Below are 17,214 nucleotides of genomic sequence, written 5' to 3'. Positions count from 1 at the left end.
AATAAGGTAGTGGACAATCATTTTCAATAATATTAGAATTTTTGAAAAATAATCTGGTTTGAGTCATGTCTGTTGACTTATAAATAATGTATGTTCTATGAATGATGATGAAGGAAAACAAAGAAAGCGGCACTTGGTAAAAGAGTGTTTTGGATGACATGATGATTTACTGCGTTTTCCCGTCAGAGATTTAAGTTAATCATCTTAATCACAGCCAATGCTGCCATGGTTACTTCGAGAAAATTACATTTTATTTTATTATCAGAAGATAAAATGAAATAAAAACGAGAATGTGATAAAAAAAAAAAAAAAAAAAATGCAGTCATCAATATAGCACAAATAAAATGCATTCTTCAAGCATAAAAAAACACATAAAAAGAGGGTTTTTTTTCCACGCATCTGCCACATTTCACAGCAAAAGGAAGGGTTGGGGGTATTCGGTTGAGGACCACACCTAAAACACATTAACGTGTCAAATTTAGTAAGGCATTTTCAAGATGATAGCTCTTTTTTTCGCCTTTTTTTTTAAATATAATCTTTACTTTTGGGTTTTGGAAAACCCCAACAATATGGTGAGATCTCCTGGTCCTGCCGCTTTAACATGATCTAAAAATGAGAGCTATCAGGAAAACGATCAGGGGAAATGTAAAATGTGCGTGCTCAACAGTAAATGGGATAAAACTCAAGTTTGACAGAGATAAGGTCGTTGAAACCAAAAGAAAGTAACTCGTATGAACAGTCTTTGTTGCTCCGGCAGAGATGGGACAGCGTCTCCGGTCACAGCAGTCTTCCCCTGCACTCCGTGGATCCACAGCAGCAGAGCAGCTCCTTGCCCTCCACGCTGCCCACCTCGTAGTTGTAGTCCCACGTCAGCTCGGTGCCCGCCCGGATCCGCCTGCACAGACAGGCGCACACGGAAGGAACCGCACTTAGAACGGAATCCTGGTTCACGGGGAACCCCAAAATTTCCCACGCCGCTGATTTAGAAAAAAACAGGCGGGTCTTCTAGCTCCCGTGTGTCTCATTTGCACTCGCCATAGTGGGACTGACTTGGTCAGACGCCAATCACCTTGAGCTACACCAAGCATCTCACGGCTTCGGGGGGTGGAACACGCGCTTGTGAAATTTGGCTCTGCGTTATGTTCATCAACCTTCGCGCACAGGCCACCGCGTGTTCTCCGTACCACTGCATGCCGTGTTGTCATTATTTTTAAAATAAAATGATTTTCTTCATAAAAACAAGATTTGGTCTTCAAAAAGTATTTTTCCAAGAATAAGTATTTTTCCAAGAATGAGTCTTGAAAAAGCAGGGTTCGTCTTGTCAATACGGTAATAGCTTCTTTTGTGTGTGGGTTTGCCATGTGAATGATAAGGGCTATGAAGATAAAGTTTGACCATCTGCGATTTTGGTAAAGAACTAACACTCTCTGTTCCCTTCCAACAGCAGGTAAAATCTTTACATTTTGCATTCGAGAAGAGAACCGTCACTAAGTAAAGAATGATGATGACAACATTAACTTTGGTACTTACTTGCTAGCAAAGAATGCTACCCAGGGAAAGCGCAGATCGTGCGTGTCCACAAACACGTTCTGGACAAACAGGTTTGGACTGCAGCTATGCTGAAACGGCGCAGAGAGAGAGCGGACGATGAGGGGAAAAAAAAAACAAAAAACAAAAAAAAAGGTCAAAACGACAATAAGAGGAAGTTCCAAACTGAAAGGCCGTCCGCTCACGTTGAGGTAGCGCCCGAGGTTTCCTTCCAACTTGGCGTCGATGATGTAGCACGACTCTTCGCCGTCGAAGAACTGCCGGGTGTTTTTGTGAGTATTCTCCGGCCCTCCTGCCGACGGCCCCTTGGGCCCAGTTTTCAGTCCCTTGGGCCCCAGCTTCCCTCCCGGGCCTGCCAGGCCCCCTCCCACGGCGGGCAGCCCCGTCTTCACCAGCAGGCTGTGGCCGGACTTGAGGGCGATGCCTCGCGTAGACTTCACCGCCACCTGCCGTTTGGTCACTCCTGAACAGTCAGACGGAGGGGAAAGTTTGGATGGGACAATTTGTTTTTGTATTTAGAAAATTAGGACATGAAAAAAAGAAAATAAGATTTCTTTGAGAAACAACAACAAAAAATGATTCTGCGAGTGTACAGTTTGGAAAATGTCGTGTAAAAATGAAAAATAAATAAATAAATAAAAAAAACATATGATGGATATTTGGGCTACATTTCTGTGTCAGGGATATTTGATGCACTGGGAGTTGAAAGTTGTTGTTTTTTTTCCCCACATTTCTTCCCGCTCCCACCTGCCGTGGCTTTGCCCTTGTCCTTGTTGTCGTCAGATCCTGAGCTGATGGTCTGCACGTCGTCGCTGTCAGAGAGCGTCAACACGTCCATCTTCTTCGCTGCTTCCGGCTTGGCTTGACTGACGGACACACAACCAAACCCAACAGAAAGCTGATGAGCAAAGTACGCTGTATATAAATAAAATATATAAAGTGTACATAATAAAAACAAAAAGTGTTTTCACTGTGTGCATTATAAGCCGTCCCACTGCTTCCAACTCACCTTTTGCCGTCTCCAGCGTCCTTCGATTGAAAACAGAAGACAAAGCGAATCAATCAACACGAAGAGCAACACGACACAGAAAACCACTGTTTCATTTAATTGTCAAGTCATAATAATAATTTTAAAAAGTAAATAGGGGGGAAAAAATTTTGAAAAAATAAAATTTCCTTTTGAAAAAGCGAAATGACGTTTGTACGTTTTGGTAGGAAATGCCTCCAAATATTTAGCTTTTTTTTTTCTTTTTTTTTAATCTGATATTTACAATCCTCCACAATCACTGTCCTGCTTCCCCCCGCTCTCCCTCACCTTTTTCAGGCCCTGGCTGGTGAGCCACGAAGCTACTTTGCTCTTCCCCGTTTCCTCCAACATGAACGGTGGTTGTTGCTCCTCCGTCGCTCCGACCGGCGCCGCACTCATTCCATCCTTACTGTCCTGACTTCCTGCTCCAGGGAGGACAGGAAGAACAATGTTTCAAAAGTCCAAACATCCAACTCTAGTCTTTTAAAACAGGCGGTCACAACCTTATCATCACAGACTGGACCACAGGGGTGGGGGGGTGGGTGAGAGAGTGACTGAGAAAGTCTCCCCGTTACGCACAGTGATCTTTTTGTTTCATTCAATGAGGATATGGAGGCCAGCAATATTGTCCGGGGGGCTGTGGCCCTTGGTGGCAGCCCTGAACACGGGACCCCCCCCGCCTTCTCAGGGGCCCGGTGGCAAATGCCCTGCGGCCAGGCACCAGTCCGAGGCCCGGGGGTTGGGAACCTCTGCTCTAAAGCGATATTGATATTGAAGTGTAAATCCATGACACACTCCGTGCCTGTTGGATGACACTTCAAGTCTTGCAATTCCATTCTAAAGGGCAAGTTGTGTCCCCCCCCCCCCAACGTCCAGGTTTACCATTGTTCTTAAAACAATCTTTTTTTTTTTTTTTTTGGTCATTTGAGGTGGCGAGACACTGCTTTGTCAAATACACCAACGCTGCCATTCACTTCCTGTGGGCGGCTGATCTTCGGACACTAACTGGTAAAGGCGGAGCTTGCCATCGACAATAGAAACAGCATAAAGAGCAGCACTTAAAGAGCGCCAGCTGAATAAAGTATCAATTATGGGATTTAGTTTCAATAATCCCAGGGATTCATTGAGATTATTTTATTTTACCAGTAGCATTATGTACACGTTCTTTTATCCGTTTTCCTCATGCTCAGTCTGACGGACCTAGGATAGCAGAAAACTCCAGCTGACCTTCCTTGTTGCCCTTGGTCTGTCCTCGGGTGGTGTAGCTCCTCCACACCGAGCTGGAGCTGTAGTAGTTGTCCTTGACAAATGTGTCGTCTGAGCTGTCGCTCTCCTCGTCGCTCTTGGAGTCCTTCTCATCGTCCTCATTAGTGTCTTTGGATGAGGTTTCTGCTGCACAGGGAGGGGCAAAGACAGGAAGGGAGGAGAGATAGGAGGGGAGGGAGGAAGGGAGGGAGGTTATTCGTTGTGCTTTTTTCCATCGCCGCCCGGCAGCTCATGTCATGCCGACGCCTCCGAAAGACTGTAGATACGATATGATACGACAAGGTATTGAACGTCCCTCTAGTCTATGAGGACAAACTGTAAATCTGAATTATTTAAAGACAAGATGAACCTGTTCATGTTAGATTGTGCCCTGGGTATTTCCTTCTACGTAGAATAAACCCAATGAAGTCCAGGAGGAGAAAAGAGCAAACGGACTAATATTCCTTCTTGGGTTAAAAAACACCCAGCTCACCACTCGGCCCCGGCTGTGGGCGATCTCACCTTTCTTGGACGATCGGCCGGCGGCGTTCGCCGGCCACAGCGCTGAGGGCTTGATTTTCAACCTCGACATGTCCACGCCGCTTCCCTCGCTATCCGAGCAATGGGCCTCGCTCTCGTAGCCTTCCTTGAAGTTCTCCACGCTCTCGATGTGGTCCAGGTTGGCAAAGTACTCGTCTCCCATCTCCAGGCCCTCCTTGTCGGCAAAATCATCCGTCAGGATCTTACCTGGTAAAAAAAAAGCAAAGGAAAGGAAAGATGAGTTTTTCATCATCCATACAGGCTTGAATCCGGTAACATTGTGTGATGGTCGAGACGCCTTCGGGAACCGCTCCCTGCCCTCACCGGCGTAGATGCAGACGAATGAACCTTTGGCGACATCATCCAGACACCGGATGCCCCAGCCTTTGTTCTGGGTCTTGAAAAGCTGGAGACGGATCTGCAGGCCATGCTGCACCAGCTTGTTGGTGCACATCTGAGAGCAGCACTTGCAGTTCTTATTACACTCATAGATCCTGAGGAAAGAGGACAAAAATAAATAAAAAATAATTGTCGTCATTACGTTACAAGGATTAAAAAAACAGCCATAATGGAGAACTAACTTTGACTGAGATGATAATGGAAGTGTGTGTGTGTGTGTGTGTGTCTCACCCTGTGGGCAGGCACTCCTCCAGTCGTTTGTGAAGATATCCAGCGTTGGAGTTGATCTGCGCCCCAGGAGTACAGCCTGTGGCCTGGAGGGTCAGCTGGTGGCATGAGCATTTAGACCTGGAGACAAGAAGCAGAGAAACGTCTTCCAAAATGCTTCTTAGTTTTAGTCACATTTATTCATTTTCATCCATCTTAGTTCTAGTCAGAGATAACTCTTGAGTTTTCCCAGGGCATCACTTTTTTTGTATTTGATGTTTACTTTCGAGAAAGACTAAAATCAAAAGAGATATTCAAGGCATCGTTTAACATGGCAAGTTCAAGGTAAACACATTGTTAAAAAATACAAGACAACACATTCTACAATACAAAGAACAAAGAGATCAGCATAATCAGCACGCGCCTGCATTTGCACAAGCAGGAAGATGAATACTTTTTTGTCAACATTTTCATCGACAAAATGAACACTGGGACAAAGAGAACAGAGAGGCTGAATCAGACGTTTGGGGTGGACAAATGAACCGACTGACTTGTCTTTACAGCCGTCCGTGCAGTCACAGCCAACCAGGAAGTCTGGACTGGTATTGATGAAGACTCCATCCTCTGGGATTCGCGCCTTACCTGGGAAGTTTCGACAAGACACAGAAAGGATCAGGTCTTCGGCATTTGCTTAATGTACACAGTGGATCTCCTGGGAGGGGGGGGGGGGGGGTGTCCTCCAAAATAAAATCAAAATGCACTTTTGTTACACGTTCATATTATTTACGTTGTAATTTATGAGATTACCAATTTCATTTGGACTCTGAAGAATCTCCGTGCGACCCTTACTGTAGGCTACTTTCGGAGGTGGGGTGGAGTCAATCTCATTAACGCAGGAGAGTGCGATGTCCTCCTTCCCTCCAGTGATGTCCGGGATGAAGTAGAAGGGCCTCAGAGGGTGGAAGGGCCGATCCACCAGCACGTAGGGGTCCAGACAGAACATCTCCAGGAATATGAAGTCACACTGCGTCTGGAAGAGGTAGTGCTGGATCTCCTCCATGTTTCTCAAGCACAGCCCGCAAGGAGCCTTGTAGATCACGTGGAAGGACATCTGAAGGATGAGAAAGACCAACATTTTCCTTAGTCCAACGGAGACTGTATTTTGTGGAATAAAAGATAATTCCAAGGCCTTTTCGACCTGGATCTAATTTTTGTTCTTTTTCCCCAAAACACTGTAATTGTCTCGGACCAAAATCGAATCAAATGCTCGAGTGTAGCATGCTGATGATCTTGTCTGTCGGGAGTCGCTAACCCGCAAAGCAATGAGACGTCCAATAAAATATCTAAAATACACCTTAAACGTTTCCTGACTGAACTTAAGATTGTTCAGCGGTCACGGCATGAAATATAGTGACCCAAACCACCCTTATCTCCCTTTTTCCCATCCTATCAGTATTGTGCATTGATGCTGGGACCCACCTTGCGATTGACTTTGCGCCGGCCCGTCATGCGTCTGAAGTCATACAGCAAGGGTGTGAGGAGAGGGTTCTTCCCTCTGTGCATGTCCTGCTTCATGGGCCGGATGCGGTTCAGACAGGCGGGCTGGCAGTTGTGTCTCAGGTAGAAGATGCGGTCGGTGGGGGCACGGTAGGGGGCCTGCTGAGGAACACTGGCGACGGCGTGGAGCGGCAGAGGGGGAGCTGGGGCCAATGTGGGCAGTTGCTTCGGATAGTGTGGTATGAAGGTAGGGCTACCGGCAATTGGTATGTTCAATATTCTCGGACTTCCAATTGGCCAAAAGAGAAAGAAAGTGCGAGACTTAAGTTCCATCACATGAATCGGGTAATATAACCCTTTGTTCCCCTTGTATGGCATCCATCATACGTAGTGTTCAGGTGAACTCCCCCTCACCTCTGTAGGTGGCTGGCAGTGGTGGCCAGGGACTGCAGGACTTTGGAGGCATGAGTGCCTCCTACTCCAGGGACAAACGGAGACGTACTCTTCTTCGCCATCTGCTGTTTATTACTAAGAGCCAGCAGAGAATATAGTTACCATTGATTGGTAATAGGGATGTTAACAACACAGTTTGGTTTGGTTTGTTACAAGTGAGAACTTTATCAGACTTAATATAGGACCTTATATAGGAAGTAAACCAAAATACAGTGCTTTGTGTTGAAAACGGATGTTGACACTTGTGTTTCCACTGTTCTTATTTGGTTGGAACACCAAATCATAATCATAATGACTATTGCACCATTGTTGTATGCGACAACGTGATTTTCCCCTCATTCATGTTTTTCTTTTCTTTTTCTAGATTACACGTTAAATTTATCCCTCCTCACCACTAGGTTTGGGCGATCGTGCAAAGTTTCCAGATCGGCGATATACAATCTTATCAGGCATGCGTGCGGTGGGGTTCGCGCGCGCATAGAGCGTAATGTAATGTGGCAAATGCGGTCCCCACATTCCAGAAGTGCAGGATTTATTATTTACAAGTAAAGTTTTTACACAAAAAAAAATAATAATCCAGTTTTTACTAAATTAAGTATCGTAGCAACGAAAAGCAACGGAGAGACGCAAGTTGTGAGTAAAGATCCCAGACATTGGACGATGGATGTGTGAACGTGCGGCTATATCATTGCGTAAAAAGCGTGAAAAAGACTGTCTGTGCGCCTGATCAGCGTTACTGTACTGAGTTGAACAGCTGTCTATACAGTTTTAATTTCCAGTTTTGCGCCGACATTTGGATTGCTTTTAAGTGTTTGAAGTGATTCATGTTGTTACAATTGAAGATGACAGTTTTCTGTCCATTAGATCAGTGGTTCTCAAACTTTTTTTGTGACAGTCTTTTACATTGTGACAGTCTACATTGTGTTGTTGTGTTCTCAGATCTTTTTTTCAGCTGAGTACCCCCTTTATTGGCATTGTGGGGGGAAAAAACCAAAATGAACATAAATGAGATGACTGTATGTGCGTTGTAGGTATGAAGCTTGGAGGTATGCGCGCGACAGCGAGTAAGCAGATGGAGAATTTGGACGTGGTGGGGCTCATTGTCCTGTGGTTAAATTGCGGCCAATTTCTCACAATGAGAATCCCCCCGCCCCCAAAAGTATTTTTTATTCTAGCTCGTATATATTTCCTCACTGCCTGTCACTGTTTGGGTGGTCAACAGGAGATCCTTTCAGCACGCATGTTACGTGAACTCCCACCCGCAACTTAGTGGGAGTGGCATAGAGCAATACGTTCTCCGTGATCCAGCATAAAGGTTGACTGTTTCTCCAAAGAAAACAAATAAAGTGTTTTTATTGTAGGTGTATTTATTGAAATTTAATGAAGCGGGAACACTTCTCCGTCACTCCCTTACACCCCCCCCGTCAACATCAACGATAAAATTGTGTATCGCGATATTTAGGCGGAACAGCATCGCTATACAAAATTCTGGATATCGCCCAAGCCTAATGATAGCTCGCACTTTTGGATTTGTTATGTCTCCATTTTCGAGATTTGGAATAATTAAAAATATGGTGAGAAATCCACCATAAAATGATCTCCTGGTGCTGCGGACAACTATGGTAACGCATATTTTTGTTAAGTTATTTAACTTTAATAAATGTCGCTTCTGCCTTTTCAAATGGAATGAACAAATACAAAATTTGGCGAAATTCCAAAAAGACCAAGTGACACTAAAATTTATATTATTTACATTCAAACTGCATTAAACTCCATTTGACTTGATTTTAGTACTTTTCTAATTTGAAGACCTAGGCAACCTCAGACTTTTCTTTCAAGTCAATGTAATATAACAGACAGAGGCCTGAGCGGCCTTTACTCACTCAATACGTGCAGGCTGTGGGAGTTGCAGAATCTGGGTGTTGGGGGCAAGGATTGTAGTCGGGGTGCTGAGAGCAATAAGAGCAGGAGCAGGGCTGGCCTGGGGTGCCTGGGTAAGAGAGGCTCCCATATGGCCCTCACTGGTATATTGAACTACAGGGCCCTTACTCCTCAGCGCTCCTATGAGTGGCAGAAGAAAGTGAGAAATTGGGTAAATACGGTGGATTGTAAATAAGGTGGATTATATGAGAACAAGGATATTTTAAGGACAAGAAATTGTCTTGGTATTTAAATGTGTTTTCACAAAAGTGTTAACACACAGACACACACACACACACACACACACAGGTGAAATTAAGTACATTTCAATGTGTATGTAAGCTTGTGTACAACAGTGTGTGCGTGCATGCGGTACCCATGTTGGGCCTGGTCCTCTGCTGGCCGGCCAGCTTCTTCTCCTGGGTGTTGGCAGTGGTCAGCTTGAGGTTGAACATGGGCTCCAGTCTTGTCGATCCTCTATAGATCCACTCACTCCTCTTATCATCCTTATCAACAGCAAGATTAAAGAGGTTTAGATAGTTAGGTTTACTATTACAATCGAAAATATGGGATTCAACATAATAACCTAAGCCTCAAATATGCTTTTTTTTCCCCATATGAAGATATATGAAAATGCTATATTTCATGTGTGTCTCTGACACTGTGTACGAATAGGGTAGATTCAATCCAAACCATATTGCCCGTTCAGCCATAGCTTCTTAAACATCAGCTATGTTTTGCAGAAAGATTTTCATTAGGCTGTACACAGAATAAATGTAAATAAGTGAAAAAATAGTGCTCCACAACGTCAACATAACTGAATATTTTGTTGCGATCGGAATCTCGTAAAAGTCACACCAAAATATCCTAGCGAGTCGAAGGCAGAGGGGCAGCACACACTTTTAGATTGCGGTTTGCAGCTTATCATGATTTATATACTTCTGTTTCGGCTTCCCTGATTAACCCACAACCCCTACCAACCTTCCACCTTGACATACCAGGAAGAGGATTTTCACCAGGCTTCCATCCACTTCCTCTACTTTACTCTTCCACCAGGTTCCCTCCCACTCAGTCTTAATTATCTGGCCGTCCTTTAGCAGCACCATTGGCCTGTTGGGATAGGCAGTAATGTACTCCTCGATGAAGTCTCGACACGACGCATCCTCTATGTCCTCCCATGTACGCTTCACTGATAGAGTGAGAGAAAAAATAGATAAATATCACTTCCTCTGTTGTTTTTCACCACTAACTACTACTTAACACTGTCATTCCAAATTCTAATAGCTATCTTTAAGATGCTCAGAAATAATGACACACTGCTCGGGATTTGCAAAAGTTGGGGGGTGGGGGATCTAAATGGCTATATTTCTCACATGGTCGACAAACAGGGTAGAGCTCAGGTAGTATGACATAGGAGGCATATCCGTCATCAAAGAAGATCAGGAACCTAAAACACACACAAACACCAAAATTATTAATAAATATTTATGCCCACAGCTCATCAATATGTCATATGTCTTCGAGCCTCCTCTTCTCTCACCTCATGCGGTTCTTATTGTTGGGCATCTCCGCTACCACGCCGGCGTAAAGCCATGACTGGTTTGCATCTTTGTACTTGGCGACAACACGAGCTCCCACATATAGACTTTCCAGAGTAGGGTGATAGTCGAAGGCCACGTGATTCCCAGATAGAAGGCTCTTCCCTTTCTCAAACTTCACCTTGTACTTGTATGTGCCGTCTCCTAAATTCACGCAGACAAAACGTAATTTGGACAATTTAAACAACACAATAGTATCTCCATATAAGACAGACATTCTCAACTTTTGAAGTATTTTGATATGCCCACAGGGTCGCAGGACATTTCTGAGACATTTATAATAAGAAAAAAAATATATTAAATAAAATTCTAAAAAATAAAAAATTATAATACCGTAATTTCCGGACTATGAGCAGCTACTTTTTTCCCACGCTTTGAACCTCGCGGCTTAAACAATGACCCGTCTAATTTATGGATTTTTCCCGCTTTCACAAGCTTCATGCCCGCAAAAAACGGAGCAAAAAACACATTATGTGACGGTGCTCAGTTTTTTGGCGGCATGAAGCTTTCTTTAGACCAATGAAATTGCCGAACGTGTTAAGGTGAAACAATGTAACTGTTTAGTTTCCTGTTTAGATTAAATCGAGCGCGCTCAAACTTCCCATCATTTACGGTAGTCATTTCGTCATCATGGCAAAGACACAAAGAAATGCATATGATGCAGCTTTCAAGTTGAAGGCGATCGATCTGGCTGTTGGAAAAGGAAATAGGGCTGCTGCACGGTAGCTTGGCCTTAATGAGTCGATGATAAGACGTTGGAAACAGTAGCGTGAGGAACTGACTGCAAAAAGACAACAAAAGCTTCCAGAAGGAAGAAAAGCAGATGGCCGAACTAGGAAATGAGCTCGAAGACTGGGTCAACACACAGAGAGCAGACGGCCGAGGTGTTTCAACTGTGCAGATCCGACTGAAAGCCAAAACAATCGCCTCCGCAATGAAGTTTGAGGATTTTAGAAGTGGACCATCGTGGTGTCTGCCAGTGGGTCCTGACAGCATGGAACATTGTCAAAAAATCCACTGTCATCAAGGGGTTTCGAAAGGCTGGACTGCTGCGTGTTGAAGAGGGCAGCATGAGCTCAGCGGGGAATTTGCCTCCAAATGAAAGTGACGAGAGCGACAATGAAAACGATCCAACATCGGATGAAGCAATTCTGAGGCTATCCAACTCCGACACCGAAGGAGATGACTTCAGTGGTTTCAGTGCGCAGGAGGAGGAAGATAGTGACCAATGACTTTCTTGGTAGGCTACTGTTTACCGCTATTTTTTAATTTTTGTTACAAGCCGTGTTTCGTTAAAGCCTGTGTAAAGTTAATTTGTTTTAATGTATCGGTAGGCACCTGCGGCTTATAGATATGTGCGGCTTATTAATGCTCAAAATAATTATTTTTTAAAAATTCAGTGGGTGCGGCTTATATTCAGGTGCGCTTAATAGTCCGGAAATTACGGTAATAACTTTTATTCTGATTCCTTACAGCTATCTGTAAGGAATCATCTGGTTGAATTTAGAAACAGGTGCTTGGGCACTTTGATTTGAGGTTGCTCCAATGGTCGATCTAGGCTTTGATTGTTTCTGGACTCTGACAAAAGCGTCTGCTAAATAAATAAAGGTAAATATATCATCAACCCTTTATAATCCATTTGGAGCTCACTACATGTTCTATGATATAAAGTTGCCTATGCAATACTCAAATTCAAATGAAACGCCTTCCTAATATACAATACGGAATATCCGCACTGTGACCAATAATGCAGTTTCAAGGTAGATCAAGAAAGTAAGAAAGAAATTTCCATTTAGCCTCAATCTATTGCTTATAAGCCAAAATATGAATAGTAATGCATAAAACTAGTGGTGCTGGCTCCAAAAGAATAATAAAAGGAAATTTTTTTTTTTCTCGTATACACATTGCCATTGTCGCAAAAGATTGGGACCTAAAAAGGGGTAATAGGCCAACTAGATTGAGAACCTCAGGTATAGATAAATAAATAAATAAATAAATAAATAAATAAATAAATAAATAAATAAATAGAGACGCTTACCAAAATGGTTGATGGCAACAAGGGTGCCTTTGTGCCAGATCTTAGTAGTACGTTTCTTTCCCAAAATGCTCATGTCCAATTTGAGCTCATCTTCCTTGATAGCGGGATTGGGTTGGGTTGGCGTGTGGGCGGGAGCCTGGGACACAAACACTGCTGGCATCGCTGGATGAACAACTAAAAAAACAAAATGAAACAAAGAACCATCATAAACACAGCAACAAATGTACATTGTTTAGACAGACCGAAAAGTGGAATTCAAATTGTAAATTGCATTTGTGATATCAAAGTGCTTTTTTTAAATGCGCAAAAAAAAAAAAGATCTAAAAATATATGATTATTAATCATATAAAGCCTTGCAAAAAGGTTTGGGGACGCATACATTAATATTTATTTATTTTTTTCTACATTTGCTATGTACTCAATTCAGGTGACATAGCATAAAATACATCTTGTGTTATCATGTGATATTTTATCATCTGGAGAAACAATGACAAATTCCAATAATAGCGCCTTCAAACCATTTCTATGCCAATTTATACACACCAGCTTTAATGTGCGTGTATGGTCTCACCTGACTGGGCTGAAAGCGATGCTTTGAGCAGAGGTGTACCAGGCGGGGCATTGCCTACTATGTGAACCAACTTCTGCACCTGCTGGGAGGTCTTCAGCAGGGCTGCTGTGGCATCCATGAACTGGCAAACAAACAGTATACTTGTGTCAAAAGCTGCAAATACAGTTTAGCCTATAATTCTGGGTTTTATTTACCTTGATTTCTATTGTAATTTCACTAAGCTTTCCGCATAAAGATACAACTGACAAACCAGTATGTATTTTTGATGTGAACATATGATGGGATGTGCGATGTCGATAGTAAAGACATCTAGATTGTTCTCACCGCTGGATCCTTAGCAGGAGTGACTGGCTTCTTGGGAGGAACCACTAAAAAATATAGGCAGGAAACAAAACACCTGGTTATCTAACAAAGCACAGTCTTTTAGAGGGTGAGTCCCCAACAAAGGCTTGACTAAGAAAAGCCATAACACAGGTTCTCAAAGGAAACCCAGACACCATGGACACTTTTTTTGCGCACAGGGCGGTGGGCAGTGGGTCATCGAGATTGCTGGTTCTTGATTAAGACCCCTAAGCCCCAACTGCTTCCAATGAGCCTTGCATGGCCGCCGCCTGCATCAAAACCATTTATTTTTATTTATTTTTGTACTTTGTTATTTAAGATTTTCTTTCATCTTAGTCATATTATTTCAGTGCATTAAGAATGTTTGGTTCATATGGAAGACCATACATACCTTCAAGAGTTGTTTTGCACAAATCTTCAATTTGAAATATTGTGAATTAAAATAATAAATTATATTTTATAATTCCTGCAGGCAAATGGTCCTTATTTCTTTGTGATGATTATAATTGCTAAATAAAAATTCTGGTTTATAAATAAATGAATTCGGTCTGGTTAAGTTTTGTACAGGAATATTATTTATAAATTTTAATTCAATAAATATTGAGTCATATCGAATATGTACATAAAAATGATATCAAATTTAGGCCTTATCGTCCAGCACTAGCTGCAGCACCATGGGCAATAAAGTATTTGAAAACATTGCCCACGGTGGACACAGGAATATCAAAGTCTCTGGAGATGGACTTGTTGCCTTGAGATTGTCCATGTTTGGCAACAATCTTCTGTCTGACCTCCTCTGACAATTCTCAGTTTTTTGGATTTGTGTGTGGAATAAGCTAGGATTCTGTATTTTTCAGCTTTTTCTTTTGTTCCTCTGCAAACCAAAGAAACACACATGTGGATACCAAAATATGTTTTCAATTTCACAAATTTCTTGAAAAAATTATGCGTTCGAACAAAATGCAAGGGTGCCAATGTGTTTGGCCATGACTGTAGCTGCAATATTTAGTTGGAAGGTTGCAGTTTATTTTTTGGCCAAACAGGACAACAGTTATGACCTTCAAAAACATCCTTATAAAGAGAGCTCTTGGCATATCAAACCATTTTACTAAATATTATATGTTATAATAGTTTTCATATTATATGATTATTTGTATGGATATCTTCTGTAAACGCAAAGTAGCCAAATTTGACTAATTGCATTTCAGCATTCGAAGGTACTTTATCAGTTGACAATTGAAAACCTTTTTAAAGTATGACGTATATTTATAATAAATAAGTCTGACACTTCATGGTTCCAATGGGGGGCATTGAGGGCCACACTAGTTGCGCTGTTTGACTGCTTACTAGGTTTAAGTCAGAATTCTAAATCTCAATGTGATAGATACTGGCGAAAATATGTTGTCTGACTGTAACTCGAGCAAGACAATTTTTTAATAGGAGGCGATAAAAAATAAAAATAAATAAACTTTTTAACTTACAGCAGCCAACTGCAATGACGTCATCATCTTCGTCATCATCTATCTCTATGACCTCCGAGGACAATGGCCCTCCTCCTCCAGCGTCATCGTCCGAGCTGCTGTCCTTGTAGTTCAGACCATGCTGCTGGTAGGTGGCCCGCACCAGCATCTCACATTCAATGATGGATCTACAGAGTAGTGCAGTGGAAGACTGTTTGAAAGACTAGTGGAAGCCTAAAGTGCGAACAAGTCATTGAAGCGAACAAGGACAGCCCAATCATTATTATTATTATTTATCTGTTAAATATTTAATAATCTCCCGTCGTACTTATTAAAAATACATTACACCTTTGTTTGTATTACAAGAGTTATTGAAATCACCACAGCTAATCAGATTATAAAATACATTATCGATGAGTGTTAAGTACTTAGAATCTACGCTGATATAAATCATTAATTAATTATTTTCATTTATTTTGACTCTAGGTCAGAATAACTTTGTGTCCTAGAAAACATTGACAGAACTGCCATGACATTCACCTGTGTATTTACTCTTAGTCTGTTGTGCTCAATTTATGGTCAGTTGTCCTTCTCATCTGACAGAGAACTTGTTTACAGTTCCCTCCCAGCATCCTGATATATACAAAGTTCTTAAATAAACCTTAACCATAGATGAGCATATCTGTGTTGTCTATCTATTCTATAACAAAGCACACCCCAGTCCCTCACAGTTCCCTCATGACACATCAACTCACTGGTTGGCATTCTCAATGAGAATCTCGGTCTTCGCCTCCTCCTGCTCTTTCTGCTCCACCCAGTCCTTGAGCTCAGCCAACTGAGCCTTCCTCTTCTGCACCACCTCACTCTGCTCCACAAATCCCTCGATCCATTGCTTAAGTTCATCCATGGAAATGCCCAGCTCCTCCTCTAGCCCGGAGTCCCAGCCCTCCACCTCCATCCTGCCAAATGAGTGCAACAAGCAGGGAAATGCAGATTGGATCGATGACCTTACCATACATGAACTTTTACAGTACTATAATGAGCATGCATGACTTGCAATTTGTGAATTTACCTGCGGATGGTCACTACTGTCATATTATACCATTGTGACACCAAAATTAGCGGTTTGACCTGTTTTTCTTTTTTGTTTTTTTTAAACCAGGGTCAACCCGCTAAAAATCGGCGATTGACACCTTTCCCATTGCCAAGAGAAATGCCGTTTTTTTCGGTGCGTCACGTTCGACGGCACGAACAGGGTGGAAAAGGGGCGTGTCATGGCTCCAGTGGGATTGGGAACAAAACAGTAGAGGAGACAGCAACTTAAACAAACAACGACATAAAACTGTAAAAGTTGCAAAAAAGTGTATTTTGAGTCGTTCAAAAGAATGGAATTGTTCATGAACGACCCAACACTACGGTAGAAGCAGCATGGAGGACGCACACCTGCGCCGGTGCGCGCTCCGGTCCTTCAGTGGCGGGGAGCGTGGGGGTTCTCCCGCTGTGCTCCCCACGGTTTGATCAACAACTTCTGATTTTGGATTCTATAAATGGGATGTGAAATGATGGAATGATACACGGATATTCCTGTCTATTAACGTGCCAGCGTCCGGAATTTCCTCGCATCGTGCAGGTAAAGGGGCCAAAGTTAGCGGGTTGATCCGGTTTACCTGTTCATGTCAGAGCCGATCGGAGGTGGAGCCGATTAAAACCTGCATCTATTGCAGAGCCATTTGAGGATGCAGGATGTTAACGGGTGTGCTGCCGGTGCTCCTTCCTGCTTCTACTGTAGTGTTGGGTCGACCGATTCTTTTGAACAGCTCAAGATACTTTTTTTCTTCTAAAATTTTACATTGTTGTTTCTAGTTGCTGTTTCAACTGTTTTGTTCCCAATCACACTGGAACCATGACACGCCCCTTTGTCAGAGGGTGTCGATTCAGCGGGTTGACACCTTAAAATAGCCTGGCCACTAATTTTGGTGTGAAAACGGTATAAGATATTCAAGGAACTGTGCCTTGAAAAAGTATTCAGCTGCAAAATGTTGTTGTTTTTTTTCCATATAAATGACCTGGCACATAGATAAATCTGACCCGTTTTCACAGTGCAGCCCCCCAAAAATAAATACAATCCTAACCCATTAAAAAATGATTTAATTGTCAATTGTCAAGTTACAACAAGGATTCAATGGATTCAGATGGTTTAGCCGGGGAAAAAAAAAAATCGTAACTTTTTAAACATATAATCTGACCAGGATATTTTAAAACAATTTCGGGACCGAACACTTTTTCATCTCAGTCGTAGTCAATGAGAAGGGAGAGCTTGCTGATTCCTTAACACCGGCTGAATATCAGCACCCGCGGTCAGGTTGTAC

General features: G+C 42.6%; 1 protein-coding gene across 2 annotated transcripts; it reads right to left on the bottom strand.

The window, feature by feature from the left end:
* Positions 1-143: 143 nt before the first annotated feature.
* setdb1b (SET domain bifurcated histone lysine methyltransferase 1b) lies at positions 144-15,803 on the bottom strand (the record flags this gene model as incomplete). Of its 2 annotated transcripts, none has more annotated exons than XM_080005290.1 (24): positions 144-895; positions 1,531-1,619; positions 1,734-2,011; positions 2,296-2,414; positions 2,558-2,577; positions 2,864-2,997; positions 3,803-3,967; positions 4,343-4,567; positions 4,685-4,854; positions 4,991-5,107; positions 5,518-5,608; positions 5,816-6,077; positions 6,446-6,749; positions 6,878-6,991; positions 8,800-8,977; positions 9,213-9,342; positions 9,835-10,025; positions 10,210-10,283; positions 10,377-10,578; positions 12,473-12,646; positions 13,044-13,164; positions 13,368-13,411; positions 14,867-15,033; positions 15,601-15,803. In XM_080005290.1, 24 exons carry the CDS (start codon positions 15,801-15,803, stop codon positions 778-780), a joined length of 3,690 nt encoding a protein of 1,229 aa, XP_079861416.1. In that variant the 3' UTR covers positions 144-777. The 2 variants fall into 2 exon arrangements, with proteins under 2 accessions (XP_079861416.1, XP_079861417.1); XM_080005291.1 differs by having other exon boundaries at positions 3,803-3,964.
* Between the last annotated feature and the right edge of the window lie 1,411 nt (positions 15,804-17,214).

This window comes from Zeus faber (genome assembly GCF_960531495.2).
Source record: "Zeus faber genome assembly, chromosome: 8".
In the NCBI taxonomy this organism is placed as follows: domain Eukaryota; kingdom Metazoa; phylum Chordata; class Actinopteri; order Zeiformes; family Zeidae; genus Zeus; species Zeus faber.
The sequence above is the reverse complement of the archived record's forward strand: the minus strand, read 5'-3'. Positions and strand labels throughout refer to the sequence as shown.